Here is a 25,777-nt window from a genome sequence, read left to right as displayed (position 1 = left end):
TATAGATTCGCCTTTTCCAGGCATTTCACATGAACAGAACCACACAGTATGTAGCCTTTTGCATCTGGTTTATCTTACCTGGCACAGTGTTTTTAAGATTCACCCATGCTGTAGCAGGTACAGTACTTTGTTCTTTTTTATTGCTAAATAGTATTTCATTATATATATATATATATATATATGCCACATTGATTATTCATTCACTAATTGGTGGATATTTGAGCTGTTTCCAGTTTTTGGCTCTTATGTATAATCTTCTATTAACACTTGCTTATAAGTATTTGTATGGACATGTTTTCATTTTTTGGGGTAGACATCTGGAAGTAGACTTGCTGGGTTTTGTACTGTCTTTTACCCAACAGAATAACAAAATACCATATGATATAATGTTTTATTTAATAAATAAGGAAATGAAAAGTCCAAAGACATTAACTAATTTCCTCATACTCACAGTTCATTGGTGACAGAGAAAGAATTCAAACCCAGTACGGCCCATTCTTCTTTTTTTCTTCTTTTCTAATCAGTTTCATTCCTGCTCCTCCCAGAAACACTCCTCCTGGAGCCCTCCTCCTTCAGCTCTATTCTAGATGGGCTCTTCTCCTTGGGCCAGAGCTGCAATAGGGAACTTCCCTTCTCAAGTCCTTCTGGGGCTCCCCTTTACCTCCTGCAGACTTTCCCACCCCTACTCCCATCCTAAAGCCTCTGCTTCACCTATGCCTCTGGGGAACTGGGGAACTCTCATTTCTGAGCCTTCCTGGCATTCTGTGAGCAAATCAATCGCTTCCGGTCCTCTCCCTGTGAGCCCTGCAGGCATTTTATTCTTGACTTCACTTCTCCTCTCTGCAAATGCATTTGCCATCACTTCATCTGCTTTCTATCTTTAGGTCCTGTATGGGTCAGGGTTACAGATGTCTCCAAGGTTTATAAGGATACAGTCTGCATTCCTGATTTTCATTCTTTTAGTTTGAGGGAGATTTTCAAGAGACAAAAGCAAAAATGTCTTTGCTAGTTTGAAACAAGAAATCTCCAACTTTCTTGAAACTATCTCTTGAGTGAAATACTTACCCGGGCAACGAAAATACAAGGACAATGAATGACTATTCCATTCAAACTAAGGGGCATAAGAGGGAAAAAACTCTGCCCCAAATCCTAAAAAGGAATTTTATCCCATAAACATATGCATGAAAGAGGCTGCCTTTCACTATTCAAAGATGAAAGCAGCCCTTCCTGCACTCCGTGGCTGGTACTGCCCCATTAGTTTAACTTACGCAAAATAAGAACACTCTTTGAAGCTAAAAATAATCCATGAGTTTTTAAAAATAAAATTATTATTCCAAATTTCCTAAAAATGTTATGGCAAATGCCAAGCACGCATAACTGATTCTGAACACTTTTTTCCACTTACATAAATCGAATCCACTGCAATTGCTTCCTCTTTTGAAAAATGCTTAACTGTAAATTATGCATGACAGGCCAGAAACAGTGGCTGTACACACATGTAGTAATTGGCTGCTATTATCCAAGCAGCTAGCAGGTAGTTATTGGGCACCCAGTGTGCTAGATACAGCAGGGGAAATAGAAACAGATAAAGACATGGCCCTATAGCCCTTGCTATCTACTTGTGATAACAAGATAAATACACGAAAAGTTATATAGTACAAGGTAGTATGTGATCAAGGGACATGGGCAAAAGTGTTACACAATTTTAGAAATTAGAGAGCTGACTACCTGGATAATACTGGAAACAAACGAGAAGGGCACCAAAACCCTAAAGGTCACACACAAACTAAAGGTAAAATATGCCAATGATTATGTCAGTTGCCTGCTCAAAAACCTTCAAAGACCCATCACTAATAATCAAAGAAAGTCCAAACTCCTTAGCTTGGCATGCAAGACCCTACAGGCCCTGACCCCTTCCTACCTGACTAGGCTTTCCTCCAGCCACACTGCTCCATTAATGTCCCTTGAACACACTGACACCTGCTGCTGTCTGCCCTGCTTTGCTCCTGATGCCCTATCTCAACCAACACCCTTTCCCTCAACCTCAGCTACTGAAAATCCATCAATTTTACATTCTGCCTCCTTCCTTTGAGGCATCCCAACACTTCTTTGCATTATTATGCAGATCTTCGCCTCTTCATACAGCCAGTCTCCAAGATGTCCCCAATGATTCCCACCTCCTGATATTCATTCTTTTGTGTAATCCCCTCCCATATGACCTGTGTAACCAATAAGTCACACACCAACAGCAACGGTGATCAAGCAAAGCTTGATCATAGGAGACATCTGAGGCTTCCACCTTATGTTCCCTTGGATCACTCACTCTAAGAAGAGTCATCCACCATGTCATGAGGACACTCCAATAAACCTGTGAAGAGGTTTACATATTGAGGAAGTCAGATTTCCTGCCTAGAGCGACTACCACTTGCCAACTGCATAAGTGAACCAGCTTAGAACTGGATTCTCCAGCCGCAGAAAATGTTCAGATATCTGTTGACCTGGCCAGCTCACTGACTACAATCCTATGGGAGACCTCAAGCCAGAACCACCCAGCTAAGTAGCTCTCAAATTCCTGACCCACAGAAAGTGTATGTAACCATAAATGTTTTTTGTTGTTTTTAGCTACTAAGTTTTAGTAATCTGTTATGCAGCAACAGACAACTAATACACTTCACTTATGTATTCTGTATTGCATTCCAATTATTTCTGTCCTAACATTTTTCTTACAACTAGATTAATAAGTCCTAGAGGGCAGAGAATTTCTTTCTTTAATATTTTTCGACTCTGCATGCTTTAGTAAGACATTTAGTAATCATTAGTTGACTGAATGATAAGAGAATTTTTAAACTTAATGAAATCGTTGGTGAAGCTGTGTCTTGGACTGACTTCATAATGGTTTTGAATGATTTTGTAATTTATTTTTAACTTTAAGGACTTAGTAGTGTGGAAGTAGTAACAGCTGGCAGCCTGAATTCTGATCCCAGCCCTGGCTTTTAGAAAATACTGCCAAAAATATAGAGAGATCTCGCCTCACTTCTACCTCGGACTTTTCTCCCACTCTGGCTTTCCTAACTTATCCCAGGGCAAGAGCAGCTTCAAAGTGTCATAGGTGGTAAATGGGCATTGGAGCAAGGCAAGAATTAGTGATGGGAACAGGAGGAAGAGGCTGGCAATAATAAACAGCAGCCACGTACAGGATTTGGTGTCAGTCAGCCATGTCTAAGCAGCTTGAACCTGGTAGAATCCCCTTGTGCCAGGCACCCTGCCTCAGCCCCAGAAACTGATAGCATTTCATAAGTTTTTATTTGACAAGATTTCTTCTGAATTCTCCAATCTTTAAAAGAGGTTTCCAGCCCAATACAGGTCTTCTTTTGAAGTTATGGCTAAGTACAGCCTAGCACAGTCCTTCTCTTACAAACCTAACAGTCCTCTTAGGTCTTCTTGGGATCCAGTGAAACTGCTCTGGGTGACTAGTAAGACCGAATGCCTCTCTTTAAGTCATAAATAAAAACAGAAACAAACCTGGACCAATCTTTTGGCAGTTCTTTCACAAATAAAACCATAGATACCACACAAAGATACACACTATTGGGAACACAAGTCTGATAAGCATCCCTTTGTGAAATTATGAGATTTGATTGTATACAATAAGTATAGTAAGGTGTGATCATGATATAAAATACACTAATTCCTAACAGGTAAGCTGGTCCAGCAGGTAAATTTACTTTGAATCAACATTTGTATTAATGACTCTGCATGATGAAAGAAATAGCAAAATAATTAAGAACCTCCATAAAAGAAAGCTACAAAACCGTGCTAGGAAGCAGTTGGTTCTCATTGTAAAAAGGAGTGAATGTGGCTTTAAGCCAACAAAAGGAGCACAAATCTAGTCAACTTAGCCTAGGGCCAAAGCCAGATTCATTCCAAGAATGAGTAGTAAGTGCTCGTTATAATTCTGTGCAGTTTAATTTTAAATGCCCTCCTCTCTCTTTGGAGACTACATCCACAAACTTCAAAGAGATTCTGGTATTTAGTCTAATTCTTTCCAAATGTTAAACACACCTCATTGCCTATAGGCACCAGTCAGATTAGTTTCTTCTGAAAAAAGAGGTTAGAGATTGATCCTTCTATGTAAAATTATTTCATCCTATTAGTGTTAGGGACCTGAAATTTATTAGCAAACAACTTGGGGTTAGTTATACAAGCCTGATGATAAGGAAAGGCTGCCTTCCAGCTGTTCCCAACAGCTTTTCTAAATAAAGAGCCATTGCTTGAGCAAAACTCTGTCTAATCTCTTAAAGATGTGTATTTAATTAAAGAAAACTTTTTTCAGTGGCTCAAGACCTTAATCCCATTGATTGTGCTGCAAACATCAATCAAATCATTTGTTAATGTTTTTGCTCCAGTAAAATTTAGCAACATCAGAATAAGACCGTGCCTTTTAGGAATAGATGATGCTGACATTCCCTCAAGGTACACCTTTGTTTCACACTCTCCATTTCTCTCTCAGGAAAGGCAACAATCAACTGAACTCCAATTGTTTCATTTAGAAACATATCAAGTGTCCATAAAAACATGAAAAACTGTGTACAAAATAATGTTAAGAGGAAACAGAACATTAAACTGTGTATATTCTATGGTCACAGCTATATATAACCACAGATGAGGATGGAAAGGAATATGAGAAATGAAACACTTGTTTTCACACACACCTCTATAACCTTACTGTTTTTTCTTTATACATTTCCTTTACTTTTGCTGGGAGTTGTCTTAGTAATGGGGGTAGTATGTTTGCTTTTTAAATTATCAGGATAACACCTCACCTCATCAGACAAGAGCTTATGGGCCAATTACTCACGTACAAGGTGGTGACTGTCTAGACCAACTGAGATAAGATGACTGCCTGGTCTCCTCCTAAAAATTCCTCAGGGTTAGTAAAGCCACAATTTTCAAGTTTAATCCCTGCATGGGGAAAGAAACTGTGTCTAGCCTGCTAAACAGAGTGGATTTCAAGGAAATGTTCTAATTTTTAGCTGAAACTAAAATAATCCCTTAAGTGAAAGTAAAAATGATATTTAGGCAAATCCTAAAAATGAAGTCATTCGTTAACACATATTTACTGAGAACATGGGCACAAAGATGAGTTCTAGAGATAACAAAACTGAGTTACTTCCTAGAAGCAGACAGCAGAACAGCAGCTGCCAGGGGCTGGGTTTGGAGGGTGGGGAATGGGGAGTTGTTGATACAAACCTTCAGTTATAAGATGAGTAAGTTCTGGAGATCTAATATACAGCACGGCGACTATAGTTAATAATTCTGTATTGTTTACTTGAAATTTACTAATAGAGCAGATTTTAAGTGTTCCCACCACACATACACACACACGGTAACTATGTGTGATGAAGGATGTGTTAATTAACTTGACTGTGGTAATCATTACACATCAAATAATCACATTCTACCCCTTGAATATATACAATTTTTATGTGTCAATTATACCTCAGTAAAGCTGGGGAAAGAAAGCAAAAAAAAAAAAAAATAACTTGGTTACTGTCCCCTGGAAGCTATCCTAGTAAGGCACAGAAAGCTGCAAACTAAGGCGGAATGCTGTAAGTGACAGAATCAATATAAACAAAGGAGACTAGAAAGAACTACACAAAACCTTAAGAGGAAGAGATGACTTCTGGACCAGAAAAGGTTTCCTGGAGGAGGCAGCATCTGAACTGTCTCCTAAAGGGTAGGCTAATGATGTCCAGGAAAGAGAAGCAATGGGCAGTGCAGGAAAGGGGCAATACAACCAGGCAAAGGAAGGGATGCTTGCGATGCGTTCTGGAACAATGCAGGGTTTAGAAATGGGAACCAAAGGAGACACTCAGAGGAGGAGTAGGCATCACATCTGGCCTTGGACATGGAGAGAAGGATGGGGCAAGCGAGCAAATATTGTCCTCTGGGCTCTGTGCATTTGTTGTTCTATTTAATCCTGACAACTTGTCTTGTAAGTGGGAAGACTGAGGCTAGAGGAAGTTGCATACAGTTTCACAGCACGCAGTTCACCTTTGTATTCCCGCACTAACACTGTGACTGGGGCATGGCAGAGCCACCACAAACACTGCCCAAATGCAAGATGACAAACTCACAGGCCAGGCCCATACCCTGTCTGCTCTGCCATGATGCTCTTTGGGACTTTTTTTTGAGAGGGAGTCTTGCTCTGTCGCCCTGGCTGGAGCACAGGGGCTCATTCTTGGCTCTCTGCAAGCTCTGCCTCCCGGGTTCTCGCCATTCTCCTGCCTCAGCCTCCAGAGTAGCTGGAATTACAGGCGCCCGCCACTACGCCCAGATAATTTTTTTGCATTTTTAGTAGAGACGGGGTTTCACCGTGTTAGCCAGGATGGTCTCGATCTCCTGACCTCGTGATCCGCCTGCCTCAGCCTCCAAAAGTGCTGGGATTACAGGCGTGAGCCACCGCGCCGACTGGGACTTTTTTTTAATAGACACTAGGAGCCATTGACTATTCTGGGTTAGAGGAATCAATAACCAGAGATTTCTGTTTTGAGAGGAGGATAGTAAAGGCTGGGGAAGTGCAGTGAGGGAGTTACCCAACATTGGGAGGCTGAAGAGTTTCCAGACAATGCCCACCTTTTCTCAGCGTGCACTTTTTATACAGATTTTTCTAAGGAAGTACTAGAATGCCTCAAAACCTGAACTGAAATCTAAATTCCCTCCTTTGCCAAATATATTTTTATTATACAATTTAAACACACAGACAGTATAAAATAAAAAGTTAAACTCTTTTTCTCTCTTTCAACTCATAGTTCTACTACTAACAGTATATTGTTCATTCTTCTAAAAAAAAAAGCGTATGTACTCATAAACTTACAATATGCCTTTTTACACATAATGAGATCAGTATTTTGTTTTTTAAGTTAATCTGTCTTGGAGATCTTTCCATATCAGTGCATAGAGACCAATCTTGTTCTAAAGCTGCACAGTGTTTCATCTCAAGGAAGCACCCTCATGTATGTAAGCAGCTGATGCATATTTAAGTGGTTTGAGTTTTTGTTTTGTTCATTCTTAAGAACAATGCTGTAATGAACCCTTTTTGTATCAAAATTAATTCACTTGTGGTCACTTGTATCAGCTTCTTGGATACTTTCACAGATAGGCTCTCTTGTGTAAAAGATAATTTAGCAAAGTTTCCTTGTATGTTAGTATAGTTAACAGTCACTTATCTTAGCAATGACAGGGAACACAAATATAGCCTAAAAATAAACCTACTCACAAGATTATCTCAAGGCAATATTTTGTAGTTCTGGAGCCTCCTGGGAAGCCTCTGGGGCCAGAGTTCTTCCTGGCTTCCCACCCAAAGCCACTTGTGCAGAATTCCTCATTCCACACTGGGGCAGTCAGCACTCCTTCCCACAGGGACCCAGGATACTACCCCTCTGGCTCTACCAGTAGCTTTGGACTCCCTGGTTCCCATGCTTAAAATGACAATGAAAAGTACATGTGATAATTATCAGAATACAGAATTTTCACACTGAGGGATTAGAGATGATTTATAGTTGACAACTCACATTTCTTAGATATACCAATTATGGCCCAGAGGGGTTGAGCATCTCAGCAATATTATATACCCAGTCTGCTCGCCTGCTCGCCTCCTCCTGCTCGCCTGTCCAGAGCTTTTCCCATTACCTAGTACCAAATAATGGCTGCGTCCTTTGCTTAACTATTTCAAAAAGACCATGTAAGCAAAATTTCTCTATGATATTCCTCTGGGTATAAATGATGCTTTAAATTAGAAAAAAAAAGATTCTGACAACATATGGAGAGATAGCACAGATAGTAAGAAATTCAAAAACGTTATTTTTAGATAATTTTAACTTCTTTCTCCACCAAACTCACTACTAGAATGCCTAGCAAGTTTCAAAATTGGCACATTTAAGTTTCACCTCCCTTCTTCTTGTCCCTTATTGAGGTATTGTTAACAAGCAAATGCTAGTAACACTGCTGACTTGTTATCAGCAAGGCAGGTTGCTCTCAAGTTGTTTGCAGCCCTGACAATGGATTTATAAACCTGGGGCTACTCAGGCTGTGAGACTTGGAGTCATGTTTTTATGCTACAGAATTTTTTTTTTTTTTTTAGATGGAGTCTCGCTCTGTCACCCAGGCTGGAGTGCAGTGATGCAATCTTGGCTCACTGCAACCTCCTCATCCTGGGTTCAATAGATTCTCCTGCCTCAGCCTCCCAAGGAGCTGGGACTACAGGCATGCACCACCATGCCGGGCTAATTTTTGTATTTTTATTAGAGAGGGGGTTTTGCCATGTTGGTCAAGCTGGTCTTGAACTCCTGGCCTCAACTGATCCACCCATCTCGGCCTCCCAAAGTGCTGGGATTATAGGTGCCTGGGCTAAATCAGGGATTTTTAAATAGCTCTGAGAAAAATCTGTTCCAAAGATTTTTTTTTTTTCTGTTGAAGAACTGTTCTACAATATTCAAGATCTCCATCCTGCAGCCTCTGGAGCCCAGCTCTGTTACTGCCCTCCAGCAAGCCCCTGCAAGCTGGCTAGGTGGCATAGTTCCTGCAAGAGGAACTACGGCAATATGGTTAGAAACCACCGGATTTGAACATCAGATTGCCTCTGACCTTGGGTAACAACTTAAGCTCTAGCAGTCTGTTTTCCCATCTTTAAAATGGGGATAATAATGATAGAACTTATTTCAAACTGCCATTGAAGAATGTGGCAATGTACAGAGAGATCTTAGCACAGTGCCTGGCACATAGTAAGTGGTCAAAAACTACTCAGCCTTTACTGCCACACTTGGCACATACATGGGCCAACCAGAGGCAAAAGGCAAAAAGACAGGCAGCTGAGAACAGGAGAAGAACAAGTCTTCGGTATGACTTCTGCTGAATTAATAAAATGGAATAGAAACAGTTTTGTTTTGTTTTGTTTTTTTAACCCAAGTCCTTATTTGTCTCGAAGATTCTTAGGAGCAAAGAGTCATTTCCAGTACTGCTTCAATTGTGACCTGAAAAACTACATCTGGGAAGAAATTCACTAGGGCAGTCAGGCTCATGAGCTGCCTCCCACAGGCCCGGCCACAGCAGAGAAGAGCCCAACTCTACAACTCCTTACTTCAGGGCACTGACAAGGAACAGAAAAGGAGGGAGTAAGAGCAATTTCTCAAGTCACAGGCAGCTTTTCCATATCACTGACTCTCTTACAGCAAGCTCTCCCTGGTGTGACCAAGGCTAAGAGTTTCCCTTTTTCTTTATACCTGCAATAAGAGATCACCTAAGCATTCACATCCATCAGGGAAGAACCATTATTCCATTACTTTTTTTTAATTAATACAAACAGGGTCTTGCTATGTTGCCAGGCTGGTCTCAAACTCCTGGGCTCAAGGGATCCTTCCACCTCAGCCTCCAGAGAAGCTGGGACTTCAGGTGTGGGCCACTATGCCTAGCCTATCACTCCTTGATCATTTTCATCATTGTTTTTGTAGAATGAATGCTTTTAAAAGCTAAGTGTCATAAAATCGTTTTTTTCCTATTATTACATGTGATTGGGATACTCAAGAGGATGAAAGAAAAAGTCGGAATGGCCCACAGGCCAGGACCTAACAGGGTGAGTGAACCAGGGCAAGAATGTCTTGCTGAACTAGGGCAGGTCATGAATAAAATAGGGCAGCCCAAGGTCATCACCACATGGTGAATGCTTTGAGAAGCAAGAGATACCAAAGTTCAGAGGTCACCAACTCACCTGTCTCTAGAAGCCAGGCAGATAAATGAAATGTATGACCGACCAGGAGGAACACAATAGGGAGCAGCAGAGTCTTTGGCCAAACTCGCACAAATGCCCCACTAAGTGAGATGTAAATTTTAAAAGCTGAACACAGTGTATAAGTTGAGCAAAATGCATCTGGGTCACATCTTGGCCAAGGGTCCCATTTTGTAGTGCCCTGCAAAAGGTTCTGATGGGCAAGAAATGAAGACCAAAAAGATCAGTCAAGAAAAGAAAGGGCAGGAAGGAAGAAAGGGCCTGTCTGGGCAGGTGGAATCCCTGGCACCCACTGATGCAGTGGTCAGAAAAGGAAGGTCACAGAGAGGCTGGGGTCTATGCCCCACATGCCAGGGGCCTAGGCTGTGAAACCCAGGAAGGAACAGATCAGGGTGTAGACAAAGAAAAGGGCAAGCAGGCATGGGGACCACAGTGGCCTTACTGTGGAGTCAGATACTCTGTGCGCCAGGAGTTCCCGACATGCTAGTCCTGAAAATGCAATACAACAAGAACACAGTCTGAAAACCTGACACTGAATCCATGGGACAACCCAGAACCAATGGGTGCTGCACCCATATACCTTCTGCTCAGGGGAAGGGCCTGTTTCAAGGAGCACAAAGGCAAAGCCTCACCGGATCAGAGGAAAAGAGGCAAAGGGATGGGACAGTTCCCAACAGGCTAATAAGAAAAAGAAAAAAGCCCACATCCTTCCACAGCATTTATTTCATAAACAAGTATATATTTAGTGTTAACTCTGTACTCTTTACAAGGTCCAGCAGATGTTACAAAGATAAAAAACCTACAGTTACTGAGAGTAACTGGCTTATTCTGGGTCAAGAGCAGAAAGAGATTATTTGGGAACAGGGTTGACCAAGTCATACATTCAGATTTGGTAACATAACAGCTCACTAGTTACAGTACTGGAATGCTCATACTCTGTTGACTGAATGAAATGATATATAGTTGATACTCTGAAAAGTGCTAAAAGAGTAGCTCGTATAGCAGGAAAACATTGAGATCATCATCATTAGACTCTTTCGGACAACAATAGTTTACATCAGAAGAAAATGGAGTGACATATTTAAGATTCTCAAGGAAAGAAAATTTGAGCCAAGGATTTTATATCAGACAACAGTGACCCTTAATTATAAAGGTCACAGACCAAGTTTTATCAACTTGAAATTAGGGAATATTGTTCTCATGATCCCCTCCTATTAAATCTACTAGAGAAAGAGCTTTAATCAAAATGTCTAGAGACACTGATATGAGGACAAGTGACAAGCATGATATATACAACAACCTGTACAAATAAGACTAAATGAGTATTAAAAGGGAGATATTTTAATATATAACAATAATAAGATCTGATGATGCAGAAGTACTAAACCATTTTTTTAACATGGGAAAGAATTAGTATGGCATATGCCAAAGAAATTATTTTTATTGTTTTCAGTAATCATAGCTGGTAATGGTAGTATTAATGTCATTATTTGGAGACGATTTGTGTGTAATATGGGGTAATCAAATAGGTAATTACACAATAGTCTATTTCCCTTGTGACCAAAAAACCAGGATTCTAAGTGTGGAAGAAAAGGAACAAAAATGTAATATATAAGAGGTTAAACAGAAACCCTATAGTCTTGAACTTGAATTGGAAATAGCATTATGAACTCACAAAGTATTTTATCTTTATATGAGTATTTATGTTTGCATGTAAGTGTGTGTGAGAGAGAGAGAGAGAGAGAGTGTGTGTGTGTGTGTGTGTGTGTGTGTGTGTGTTTCCCAGCTCTGACCAAGGAAAGGCCTATAAATACTAACCATTCCAGTGAATGAGGATTCCCAGTGTCTGGACTATAGTCTTGAAATACCATTTCTCGCTACAAAATAACCAGGGTTTCTTGGGAAAATGGTTGACTCCAGGTATAGGCAAGAAATGTACAAGACAAGCATGGATCACCTTAGCAAATCAAAGAGCAGGAAACTAACAAGAATACTAAGGTCAGGTCAGGAGGACTTAGGGGCCAACTGAAGAGGCTCCCATTGGTCAAAGATGGGACAATTTGAGTCTCAGTAAAAACTAAAATTTCAATAGACTAAAACCTATAAAAAAGATTTAATTCCATGAGCTCGTAACAATTAAAAAAAAAACCCTAATCAGTGATCTTCTGAGAATGACATGAAATCAATTCTTGAAAACTGAGTAAATCAAAGGAAAGAATCAAGCATTTATCATCCCTTTCCTATGTGAATTGTATCACTGGGCAATCAAATAACAGATTGAAAAGGCGTCTATCCTTATAAAATTACTCCAGCTAATAAATAAAATCAAAATGATAGAATTAGAGTATCACCATTCTGCAATTGCCCCCACTGAATTAACAGATCGAGACACTGAGGATCAACAGCTGCTAACATCAAAAGAGTGGAAAAACCAGACCCCATGTGTCTCCCAGTGAAAGAATACACCACCATCTGTAATCTTGCCAAAGGGATCAGACCTGAATCTGATCAAGTCTCTGGATCCAGATACAGGAAACAGAGGGCAAAGTAGTAAGTTAAACTGTACCATGAGTGTGAATCTTTCTTGTTATCAACACTGTGGGAAACTCTACAAATTAAACAGCCCAGGTCCTGCAACAAATTAAAAAAAAAAAAATTAAAGGAAGGAGACTCTGGTAGAGGGATCTGTAGATTAAAAGAGACTTAAACACCTTTTTTTTTTTTTTTTAATGGGTAAGACTAAAACTCAGTGGGTCAGGCTGCTCATTTGGGTAATAAAACCATAAAGAGATGCAAAGAAGTAATTACTATAAAAGTCAGGATGGCATTTATTTTTGGAGGAACAGAGGGAAATGTGATCAGGATGGGATGTAAAATTTTGGTCCCTCTGGCAAAGTTCTATTTCTTGACCTAAATGCTAGTGATATATATGAGTGTTTGCTTTGTAATAATTCACTAAGTTGTGTACATTTGTTTTGTGTGGCTTTTTGATATTTATGTTTTACAATAAAAGTATTAAAAAAGCATTAAGAAAATCTAGGCATATCAGCACAGTAGCCAACTGACGGAAAAAATTGCAACGTGTCTCTCAGTGCTAGGTGGAAAAGTGTAGGGACCCAGTAATAAATCAGACAGGAACCAGCATCTTACGAACACTGTTTCAATGAACTTTTCACTTTGAAGGTAAATAACCGAATCTACACTGTTTAATTAAAATTTGCCTTATAACACTTTAAATTATTTTTAAAAGCATATAACAAATGACATGCTCCAAAATACCTCAAGAGCAATCTCAATTCAAAATGACTTCCTAGAGTTGGGTGTGGTGGCATGCACCTGTAGTCCCAGCTACACAAAAGGTTGAGGCAAGAGAACTGCTTGAAGCCAAGAGTTTGAGGTTGTAATGTGCTATGATTGTGCCTGTGAATAGCCATTGCACTCCAGCCTGGGCAACAGAGCAAGACCCTATCTCTAACAAACACATATAATAAATAAATAAAATAAAATAACAAAATAACCTCTTAGATATCTACCAGAATTGCAATGTACAGTCGGGCATCGGGTTCTCACAAATACAAGATGACACATCTCACACTCCATGAGGTATGGCATGACCAGCTCTGCACACCACCATGGTTCATCCTTCTACTATTAAAAACAACAAAATGTGAAGAATGAAACATGGAGACAAGCTTTGTAGCAGAACCAGACTGGTTGGAGAGGCAACAGCCTTTGAGAGTTCACAGAAAAGGAGGGTGTTTGTGGCAGTATTATTGAAGAGTAACACCCTGTAGCACAAGTATGGGAGGGCAGCTGAGCCACCAGAGTGTAAATCCCAGCGTGGCCAGGCATTCACAGCATGTTACTTAACCTCCTTAAGCCTCAATTCCTTATCTGCAAACAAGGCTTAACAATAGTATCTTTCTCATAGATTCCTCCTGAAGATGAAATTAAATAATGTGTATAAAGCACTCGGCACAGTGCCTGCTGGCCCACCCTACGTACTCAATAAGTGTTTGCCATGATTACTGGGATGGTAAACATTTCTGGAAAATTAAGGAATTCTCTATATGATGGATACCTTTCTGGCTGGAATGTAGGATGTTTTCCCCAAAGTAAGTAGTGCTATTTTATAAACCCATGACCTTTAACATCAAAAAATCACTGCTTCAAGATACTTCCAGTCAGTTTTAAAATGAAAAAGAATAAGAAAAAGTCACTGCTAGTAGTAATTATGTATATGTGATTTTCAACACCTTCCATATTATTATTTGGTTTTCTCCTCCCAACTGCCATCATGGGTGGTTAGTTTTAACTCCAATGAAACCTGGGATTATTAGTATCAGGAATACTGATGGCTGTAACTGGCCTTTAGGGAATGGGAGCCCGGGGTTAGTACAGATGCTTCTTGTCCACCCTGTAACCATGCCCCTCCCCTTCCCCCTATGGGCACAGCCAACCTCCCACAATAGAGGTTCTCCCTCAATGCCCAATACTCACTTTCACAGCTTCCCTTAAGGCTGTGACACAGTTCTAGCCAATGAGGCTTAAAGAGGCTCCAGGAAAGATTTTACTCCCGGATGAAAAGGGATAGACACTACTAGAGAAGCAATTTATTGCTGCCCTCTGTGTCCACCCTTCACACACACACACACTCTCTCTCCCTCTTCCTGTCTTAAAAAGAGGTTGGCAGGAACCTGTGATACCTGTTGCTGAGAAAGCTATTTTCCGCCCACAAAGAGGCAAGTCTGCAGATAAAAATGTAACATGCTAAGGATGAGAATAGATAGAACTGGTCCCTGATGACACTGTTTAGCCAAGGATCCAATCCTGAATCTACCCAATCCCAGACTGCCCTTCATATAAGACAATTTAATGTCTTTACTATTCAAATCACTGTTCATTGGTATTCGCTTAATTGCAGTCTAAAACATCCCGATTGTTATGATCTGAATTGTGTCCCTCCTGCTATGGTCTGAAGGTGTATCTCCCCTCAAAATTCATATGTTGAAACCTAAACCCCAAGGTGGTGGTATTAAGAGGTGGTTAGAAGTGATTAAGTCATAAGGGCTCCACCCTCATGAGTGGACTAGTGCTTTTACAAAAGATGTTGAAAGGTATACCCCAGTGCCTTTTGCCCCTCCACCTCCCATCTCATCTACGATGTGAGGACACAGCAAGAAAGCACCATCTTGGAAGCCCAGAGCTGCCCTCACCAGACACTGAATCTGTGGGTGCCCTGATCTTGAATTCCCAGCCCCCAGAACTGTGGAAAATAAATTTCTGTTCTTTACAAATTACCCAGTCTCAGATATTTTGTTACAGCAGTACAAACAGACTAAGAAACACCAAAAAGTTCATATGCTGAAGACTTAACTCCCAATATCTCAGAAAGCAACTGCATTTGGAAACAGAATCTTTAAAGAGGTGACTCAGTTAAAATTAGTCTTAAGGTGGTCCCCAATCCAATCTGATTGGTATCCTTATAAGAGGAGAGTTGGACACACAGACGCCAAGTGTGTGCACAAACAACAAGCTGAGAGGATCTGTGGCCAGTAGATGTGAGCTATAATATTAAAAATTTTTATTCTTCAGGCTGAAGGACAAAAAAAAAAAATCCCTGATGGAAACTTGTGTCTACACTAAAAAATCAAAAGCCCCACACACAGTAAATGCGTATTTTTCTCCTGTTTTAATTTCTTCAAAAGATCATTGTTTAAAGAAAAAAGTAACTATAATTTGTGGGGATTATACATAGATACAGAAATAAACCATATGACAATCACAACACAAATGGTGTGGTCTCCTCAGTAGTCCCCCGTATCTATGGTCTCGGTTTCCACAGCTGCAGTGTGACCACAGACCATGCAGTCTGAAAACAGGTGAGTGCAGTATACAAGATATTTTGAGAGAAAGTGAAGACAGAAAGATCATTTTTATATAAATCTTATTACAATATATTGTTATAATTGTTCTATTTTATTATTCGGTATTATGGTTAATCTCTTACTGTGCTTAAATTATAAATTAAATTTTATCATAGGTACATATGTATAGGAAAAAATATAGCTTATATAGGGTTCAGTACTATATGCAGTTTCAGGCATAGACTGGAGGTCCTGAAAAGATCCTCCCTGTGTAAAGGAGGACAACTAATATCCTTTATAAAGGTGATTGTTATAGACTGAAATGTACCACCCAAATTCATATACTGAAACCCTGATCTCTAGTATGGCTGTGTTTGGAGACAGCCTTTAATAAACAATTAAGGTTAAATAAGATCATAAGGGTGGGACCCTAATCTAATATGACTGGCACTCTATGAAGAGGGAGAGACACCAGGGTTGTGCACAGAGAAATGTTCTTGTGAGAATACAGCAGAAATGTGGCCACCTGAAAGGCAAGGAGGGAGGCCTCAGGGAAATCAAACCTGTTGACGTCTTGATCTTGAACTTCCAGTCTCCAGAACTGTGAGAATATAAATTTCTGTTGTTTAAGCCACCAGTCTGTGGTATTTTGTTATGGCAGCCCTTAAAAACTAATACACTTATACAGAACACTATCATCACTAAAGGCAACCATAAAAAAAACAGAACTTACAGGCCAGGTGCGGTGGCTCAAGCCTGTAATCCCAACACTTTGGGAGGCCAAGGCAGGTGGATCACTTGAGGTCAGGAGTTCGAGACCAGCCTGGCCAACATGGTGAAACCCTGTCTCTACTAAAAATACAAAAATTAGCCAGGTGTGGTGGTGTTTGCCTGTAATCCCAGCTACTCGGGAGGCTGAGGTAGGAGCTTCACTTGAACCCGGGAGTTAGAGGTTGCAGTGAGCCAAGTTTGCACCACTGCACTTCAGCCTGGGAGACAGCCTGGGAGATGGAGTCTCCATCTCAAAAGAAGACTCCATCTCAAAAAAAGAAAAAAAAAAAACAAAACTTAACGAAAGACTGATTAAAGGGTAAAATTCAGTGTGGATATGCTTATTGGGCTTGGGTGGTTAATCCTCTGCCCCTGCCACCTGTCTCCACAAATCACTGCCCAACCTCCTCTATCTGCCTCATTTCCCTAATGGTAAGGCTGAAAGGCCCTGGTGTGCTCAACTCCAGGGCAGCAAACCTGGGGGATGGCTGACTACAGAGGAAGGCAGAGGCCAGACCTGAATTAGTCAGTTTCATACCTGTTATTCTCTGTTCAAATATTTAAATCTAGAGGGGAAAAAAAAAGCTGTCATTCTACTAAAATTAATACTATGTTATGATCAGCAGCAGACCTTTATTATTCATAATTTCCATGGTCCCTATTAGAATGATAAATTAAAAACTGACTAAAATTCAGAAAAAGGGAAGTCTCAAGTACTGGCAAAACCCAAAATGCAAAAGAAGAGGGAGGAAGTTACAGAACATGGCTTCAAAGAAAAAAATGGTCTGTTTTTCATTTTCTCATTTTCTACCATTACAAAATGAGAGGGACACTCTGAGAACAGAATAGATTCCTGGAGGTACCAGGACCTCAGGACAGGAAACAGGCCTGGGTTAGGGGAAACGGTCCGCTTGGCAACTCCGAGTCCTGAGTTGGGCCCGGGCTCTTCCAAACATGCGCCGCTGTTGAAATAAGGATGCCCATCCCAGTTCAGTATCTACAAACCACCTGAGTTATCCTTAAGTCAGCCGGCATACTGGATTTATGATGTCAGCATTGTTGGTGACTCAAGTCTAGATTTTCAACTAATGAACACTGGGCAGACTCTCCAATGTCTCTGTTTCACGGCCTTCAATTTCTTCTATTTGTGGCACACCACTAATTGTTTTGGTTGTTATTTTTTGTTCTTGACCTGGTTGCTTGTTAATATTTTTCCACCCAGTGAAGACCTATAAAAACAATTTTGTTATTTCTTAAGATGGGTACATAGGTGTTTGTTTTATATGTTGTGTTTATTTTATATGTTGTGTTCATTTTAATCTTCTTTAAACTTTAAAGCCACTCTGTACTTTCAAGAGCTCTTTCCACTGCCAAAAAAAAAAAAAAAAAAAATTAAAAAAAAATCCCTACAGCTAGCTGCTGCCTGAATAAGCTTCTTTCTAGAACAAGACAGGAAAATGAGTCACATAAGTCTCCCAGGCTAGGGTTTCTCAATTTGCATCAAGCTTCACTGGTGATTCTGACTTAACAGGTTCAGAGCTATAGTCCCAGATGAGCCCTAAAACACAGCACACTGGATAAGTTCAAAGTTTCATTTGGTGTATCACTTTTGTAGCTGCCCAGATAATGATGCTCTCAAACTACCCCACCTGGGCAGAGCTTCCCTGCCAGGGAAGTGATAAGCACCACAGGTACACAGGGCAGGGAATCCTTGCTTCCTCAGGAGGCTCCCTATTTACACAGGGTCTCTTACGTTGAAAAGTAATAGCAGCCTGTTCCTTCAGGCACTATCAGTCATTCCAGGTCATAAAAGCAAAGGAGCAAAGTGGCTACGTGTGTGCAAACAGAGGTCATCACCGGATGTTGGGAAGACCTGAGTTCACTCACCTCTTCCAGGTATACCTCATGAGTCACTAGCAGCCTAATTCTGCCTCAAGGCAAAAGGAATTCCATCACTAAGTGAGGACTGCTCTGCCCTTCAAGTGTAGCAAAACAGTATTTAACCAAACACCTGCCATTTTCCAGAAGACAATCTCAACCCTTTAAAGAGTGAAGAAGGAAAAATAAAAGAGTAGTTTCCTGACCACAGAATGATGGAATGAGGTACTGGACTTACTTCCCAAAGATTTACTTGACCAAAGTTTGTTCTGAAACTTGCACTGTTGCCAACACTGTCCATGCATTTTTTTCTCAGAAGACTGTGGCATTTTTTTTCGTGTCTGCATGTGTGTGAGGGTCTGAACACAGTCAGAAGAGAGCTCAGGACAGGAAAGATGAGTGTAGTTAGGTCTACATAGCACACACCACAATCTCTGTCTCCCCTATTTATGTTGACAGCCATGTTGTAAAACGAAACAAACAAACAAAGAACCTCATTTTGTTAAACAAATGATAAATAAGAGTAATAAATAAGAGTTGGGAATGAGGAAGGCTTGAGCTAAATGAATTTGGGTTGAAGGAGTAAGAGCCAGGCTTAGAGAGGGTATTGACAGAGTGAGCTGTTGCTTACTTTTTGGCTCCTTTAAAATATCCAAGAGTCTACTGTGTGCCTTGCTGAGTACTGTGTTCCCAAAAGACCTTACCCCGGTGCCTAATCCTGCAGATGCGGTCCCTGCCCTGGGCCTCCCGGACCTCACGCAACTTCCCCTGAAGACATGCCAGCCCGATTCCCTTTGCAACACCAAGGGCAGCTGTCTGTCTTAAATAATCTGGTTTCATTCACTACCTGTTTTAAACATGGGAGTTGTGAAAGGCCAACCCACTGCTCACAATTTAACTGTAATAGGTCTTTTGAAAGCTTCCCTCATGCAGAGAAGCTTTATGGGTACTATGGCTCGTCTTCTTTCTCAGGCACATAAAACTCGAATGCCCTGCTCTGGCTCACTTATCTTTGGCAGCAGCGGCGACATTTCCCTTATATAATCATGTGACCCTGCAGCTGGCAATCATTGAAGTTGTGCTACATTCACCCCATTCTCTGGGCTCCTCTGGCATTGTTAAAGGAAAAAAGAATTCATGCTAAAATCACATATGACACAAGTTACTACTTTCCCTCTCTACTCCACTGTGGCTCAGTACCAACACTTACTGGAATGAGACCTATTTGGCCAATCTAACTAAGTCCTCCACTTAATGGGTGCCTTCTGCACACTGACACAGGAGAGGAACATCTGGCTTAATCTGCACAACAATCCTATAATGTAAATACTATCCCCAGTTTTTACTCTGGTGAAGAAACAGGCTCAGAGAGCTAAGTAGATTGTCCAAAGCCACACAGCCAGCAGGGGCTGAGACGTGAGCTGCTGATTCCAGCAAAGGCATTTGGACCAACTACTTCTTAACTAAAGTCATCTTTATTCCCAATGTTTAAGGAAACTACAAGTGGAATTTTGAACTTAATTCCATTCTCTGTTATTAAAGAAACTAACCCAGAGGTGTTTACGAGTTAGCCTGGAGTCTCATTCCTGTGACCACCTCCCCGCAACCCTTGTTTTTAGTGGAAAAGATCTGTACACCTAGCCCCCCGTCACCTTGACAGAAACATCACCATGTTGGTTTTTAATCCCCCTTGTCCTATACGGAAAAGGGCAAGCCTAGGAAAACAACCTTTTTGGCACACACCCAGCTTTGCAGCTGGTTCTGAACCTCAGCTACCTTAGTTCTGAACCATAAACACTTGCTTCCAGAGAAAAAACAACTGCTCTCTAAAAGGATGGGCTGGGTATTATTTGATTATTGCTGAGCCTGTGACATTTTCAAACAATTCTCAGGTAACTTACGTCTGATGTAAAACCATATCCTATGGAATCAGGTTTGTTTCAGTAATACCACTGGTTATTTGAAACAGATGTTGGCAGAAATGAGCTTCTTTTGAGTTTCTTATTGTTGAGAAAGACAAATATTTTGAATATCATTCTACTGTCCTTGTGAAACACAACAGAATTCCAAACCCATTTTTACCACTAGCAACTTACCTTCAGGGACTCCTTCTTATCAACAGACATCTTTACGCAAGTTACCTGCCTTCTCAAATCCCAAGGATTTCATGTAAACACGAGAAGGGTGTGCTGTACCAGGCACATAGCAGGAGCTCAATAAATACCTGCTGTGTGAATGAATGGTGCTCTCCTCCTGCAAGCTGGACTTAAGGAGGTGGACACCTCCAAAGTTGAGGAATAGCAACCATATGGTGTAAGGCCATAGACCAGGTGGTTTCCAAGATACCCCTTGGCTCTGCTATTCTAGAATTATCTACCCTCCACTGGTAGCTCATTTCCTCCTCTTCAGGCCAAAATGTAGGCTAAAAATGAACTGACCTCCTTTACATTTTGCAACATGGTTCTCTGTTTTTGTTTTTTACCCTCTACAAATTATTCATTTTCAGCTACTGGGCAGCACAACTGAAGTATAGAAGCCTAGAAACTGCAGTTGGCTCAGACTCCAGGGCCACAGTCATCAAAACCAGAGACAAGAGTATGGGAAGAAAATTCTTAGCCAGAGGGAAACATAAAGGTTGGGTGTTACGAGGGCCTTTTCAGTGTTTGTTGAGTTCTTGCTGTGTGCATTTGGTATTAAATGCAGGATGTGGGCAGTGTGAGGAGGGGTGAGGTGATAAAAGTTAATCTGGCACCACACAATTCCTTCCCTTAACTTCTGTATCAGAGCCAGAGATCCCTGAGAATGCCAAAGCAGGGAAAATTGTCCACTTTGTTATCCAGATTGGCCCCTGTGCATGTTGCCATTGCCAAAGTCAATGCCCCTGGCACTGGAATTGTACTAATAGCCCCTATGCCCTTCCCCTCTGTGAAAAAGCAGGTGGCCCTTATTTATCATCACTGCTTCTCCCCTGTCTCCTGGAGGTTATCCCATGTTCAGCCCCTTCAACTGCTATCACGCATAAATGGAGGGAGTGAGGAATGGACCATTCTACATGATGTAGATCAAAGCTCAATTCTGAGAATGAATGAAATCTCCAGGAAGGGTGTTACTACCACATTGGGCTATCTCCTGCAGAAGAGGATTAATTGGATCAATTAAGTATGAGACCTCTGCAGTGCCTGGCACTGTGGCAGACTCAACTTTAAAGATCACCTCTGTGAAGGTCTCCAAGCCGTAAGTCACATAGAAATCCACTCCTCCCCCAACTCAGCATTTCCTAATTAGTACTGTTTGGATGCAATCATTCCTCTCCACACACCCTTTCCTCCATTTCAACAGAATGAGAATTGCAAAGAACCGGCCTCATAAAATACTCTGTTCCTGGCCTCTGCAGTGTGTTCACCCCCAGGTTTCTGCTATTCTGTTTAGGATCCCAGGACAGCCTGTCCTCACGACAGCTCAACACGTAAACAAAGACTATGTCTAGCAATATAGTCTGAAATAGAAAATTAAGAGACAACAAACATGAGATTTCTCAACTCACACCAACTTTTCTTGGTGAGTTTAAACACACTGGAACAAAAGGTACACGGAGTAAAAGTTGCCCTTAAAGAAAGTGTTTAAAAGGCCCATTTGTGCAGGATCACTATGCTTTTGGTAGAACCTTGTTTTATTCACTGATTTATTAATAATTCTTAAATCATCACATAATCTAGATTAATATAATGGTTTATAAAGTCTACATATGTCAATCCAAAGAGCTTAACACAACACATTCAATATCTAAGGGATTCATATTTTACAGAGGTAGTCTACTTCCCTAAACTTTATTTACTCAGATTACAAGTAAAAACTCAAAAGATGGGCAGTGAATGCCGGAGGCAATTAATGTGTATGGAGGAGAAAAGGCATCCAAAAAATCTGCAAAAAAGCAAATTGTGTTACTAGCTAGAATATTAACAATTACTTGTGGGCCCCTGTAGTCCCAGTTACTCAGGAGGCTGAGGCAGGAGGATCGCTTGAGCCCAGGAGTTCAAGACCACCTTGGACAACATAGCAAGACCCTGTCTCTAAAAACAACAACAACCATAGCTTGCTGACTTAACTCCTCATGACAGATCTAATTAGACGGTGGCAATAAACGTGTCTAAGTGTTTAATTAAACGTGATAATTATTTCTTTCCTTAAAGAGAGATGGAGTCATATGTTTACACTGCAAAGTATAATGTTTCCTTAGTTAAAACAGTGTGGAAACACTTCTGTGTAATACAGGATTCAAACCAGGATAAAAATATCGGCTGCGATAAGCAGCACTTACAGTGATTTATCAACTCTTACCTTTCATGTGCCAATGCACAATGGCTTCTTAAAGCCTACCCTTTTTGGTTATTTCCTTTGGCCACACAGCTTTGTTATCCTCACCCTCAAAGAATAATTTCTACTCAGAATGTGATTTTGAACATTTCTTAAATGGATTATTATCAAGGAAGTAGGAGAATATTTTACTTTCATAGCAAGAAAGTAGCAAGAATAAACTGAAATGTAGAACTCGGAGAGACTATTAAAATTAGATAGGACCCCAGCAACCAGGCAATCATTTTATAGATGAAGAAACTATTTGTACAATACTGCTGTTATGATAGCAAAGCTTCCAATTAACTTTTTAAATGTAGAAATATGTCCTGCATTGAGGGAGTACTGACCCCCACCTCCCCTCATAAAAATAATTATGTAGGGATGGAATTATCAGTCTTAAGCAATCCAAGGATTTTCTTGTTTCAACACTGGGCACTGAACTACTGTTTGATTCCTTCCATGATTCCTCTAGGGATACTACTTTTTCTACATAGAGCTTCTGTGTTTTCGAAAATCTGTTGGTTTAGAAATACAGTGTCACTGAAGCAATAAACATATTCAAGGTGCCTAAGCCTGTTGGGTCAGCCTGGTCTTGAACGTGCCTATCAGTCGCGAGGAGTCCGCGGAGCCTGGGAGCTCATCAGGTGTCTTTGCAGCAGGTGCTGAGGGCTCCAGTGCCACATGTGCAGTCATGTACACACACACACATACACACACACACACACACATTTTCTTCCTCAAAGGAAGTCTCCACCGAATGATCTCAAAGCAGGGCTCTGGTCTCTGCCCGTTTTACAATGCAAGGTTGGATTACAATCTCAGGCCAGCATCTCAGTCTGCAATCTGGGGCACCCTGATAACCCGGGCAGTGCTTTCGCCAGTATGTGCGGTTACAGGAGGACGTGACAAATAGCGGGAACCCAGTTACAAAGGGAGGGAAGAATGAGGCTCACGGCAGGAGGTGGTTAAGAGGTCGCCCTGAATAGGTAAGGGTTCCTAAAAGGGGTCTTGGATCCTCAGTGCGGCACTGGAACTGAGTAAAATTTCGCGGAGTTTCCGAGGCTGTGCGCTCCTGCACACACTCGTACGCACACCCACCTAAACAAGTTGTTCAAACGCACCCACTCACACTCACTCACACTCGCTTCAGAAACTCTCTGAGCCGGAGGCGCTCCCCGAGAGCAGCCCGCAGCCCAGCGGCGGGAGAGGCGCGCTGGAGTGTGCGCGGGACGGGCGCGCCCAGGAGCCACTTACTCGGAGGAGTGGCGCGACGGCGCCGGGACGCTGAAGCGCGAACTGGGCTGTTTGGCGGCGCCGAGTTCTCTGTTCTCTCGGTGGCTCACGGGTTCCCGCGGACCTTAGCCAAGCGCGGGTTAGAGCCGGCGGGAGAAAAGGAGGCAGAGGCCAGGGGCGGAACTTGCAGGAGGGACCAAGGGTGTGGAGGGCAGGCCGGGGAGGAGCCGGGAGGTCGGGGGCGGAGCGTGCAGGGAAGGAGGAGCCGAGCGGCTGGGGCGGGGCATGGCGGGGCGGAGTGGGTGAGGAGGAGCTGGGGACGGGACAGCAGGAGTCGGAAGTGGCCCAGGCGCAGGAGAGCGCGGAGAAGGGCTGGGCGGCGGCCCTGGAGCCGGACTCGGACCGCGAGGCCCAGATCGCTGGGCGCTGGAGAACAGGACCCGCTTGGGAGATATGCATAGGATACGGTATTCCTGAGCCTCTCAGTTTCTTCCGTTGTAAAAATGAGACGCCAACCTCGTAGTGTGTTGAGATGGTTAAATGGGGCCATACACATTTGCACTGTGCCTTGCACTTAACAAGAACGCGTGAATGTTAGTGTCTGCTGCCATCATTATTGACTATTATGATGATGATCCGTGAAAGCCCCTGAATTCCGCCTGCTCTTTTGCTTTTAATTTTCTGCGGGCCTTAAGTCTACCCTACGATAGCTGACGCGCTCCCGATTCCTGGTTTCCATTTGCGGAGAATGCAGGGCTTCCTCTTGGAGTTAAAGACTCATTGGCTCCTGGAAAGCCCTCGCTCTCTGCCGCCCCCCGCGGACTTAGCTGTGACTGTCCTTGCCTGTGGAGCGGAAGGCTTGCCCTCCTCAGGGGCCACCCGAGACCGCCAGGATGGAGTAGGATCTGGACCTTCAGTCTGTTGAGGAGCCCTGGCCCGGGGTAGCCATTTTCAAGGGCGAGGGACCTTGGTGGGAGTACGATGAATCCATCCATACAATAAACATCCATTAAGCACCTAGTACATGGCAGCTGGGCGCTGAGGGCTGGAAATATTAATAATACTAGTAAAACTTAATATGTGTAGGTCACCGTTCTACTACTCACAACAATCTATGATATAGATCCTGTCGCTATCCCTGTTTTACAAAGGAAAAGGGAGACATCGTGAAGTAAATAGCCTTCCCAAAGAAAGTTACACGTTTGGGAAATGGCTGAGTTTGGCTTGGAGAGAGGAAAGTAAACTCTTGATAGGTGAAATAGACAAAATCACAACACATTTGGGTTTAATGCAAAAGATAGAAACATACACAAGATACGGAGGTTTTTAAAAGAGGACCTTGTCCTGTGGTTATAACTTTGGGGAAGGGCGTCAGGGAGATCTTCCTGGAGTAGGTGATGTCTGAGCTGGGTTTGGAAGAAGAAATGGGAGCTTCAAAGGCAGCTTATAAGTGAAGAAGAATCACAGTAAACTTTTTCAAGCCTGAATAAGGATGGAGGAGAAGTGGAATGGTGGCCGGAATAAAGCTAAAACAGTAAAACAGGACAAAACTCAAGGGCTGTTTTCCTATAGAAACTAAACAACATTAATTTGACCTTTGATTGGTAGGAAGCCAGAAGGGTTTTAAGCACAGGAGATATGTCAGGTGTGGTTCTAGAAAGTTTAATCTGGAAACATAGAAGATCCCAGAACCAAGAAACTTGCTTAGGAAATATTGAAATATGTCAGGGTGAGATACTTCAGTAGGCAGAATGAGTAGAGTTACAGAAAGAGGTCCACTTCTTAATCCCTGGAACCTGTAAATATGTTATCTTACATGGCAAAAGAATTTTTGCAGGTGTTACCTTCTCATTCGGTCATGGGAAAAAAAAGAATAAAGAAATTTTGC

The 25,777-nt window shown here is 41.8% G+C and overlaps 1 protein-coding gene across 1 annotated transcript in view; it reads right to left on the bottom strand.

The window, feature by feature from the left end:
* Window positions 1-24,130, bottom strand: part of TNFAIP8 (TNF alpha induced protein 8) — a 127,761-nt gene extending 103,631 nt beyond the window's left edge. The window contains exon 1 of the mRNA XM_008952057.6: window positions 23,911-24,130. Coding sequence (XP_008950305.1) covers window position 23,911 — 1 coding nt within the window. The 5' untranslated portion in view covers window positions 23,912-24,130. The remainder of the gene's footprint in view (window positions 1-23,910) is intronic.
* Window positions 24,131-25,777: the final 1,647 nt, after the last annotated feature.

The sequence above is a fragment of the Pan paniscus genome, chromosome 4 (assembly GCF_029289425.2).
Source record: "Pan paniscus chromosome 4, NHGRI_mPanPan1-v2.0_pri, whole genome shotgun sequence".
Taxonomy (NCBI): domain Eukaryota; kingdom Metazoa; phylum Chordata; class Mammalia; order Primates; family Hominidae; genus Pan; species Pan paniscus.
The sequence above is the reverse complement of the archived record's forward strand: the minus strand, read 5'-3'. Positions and strand labels throughout refer to the sequence as shown.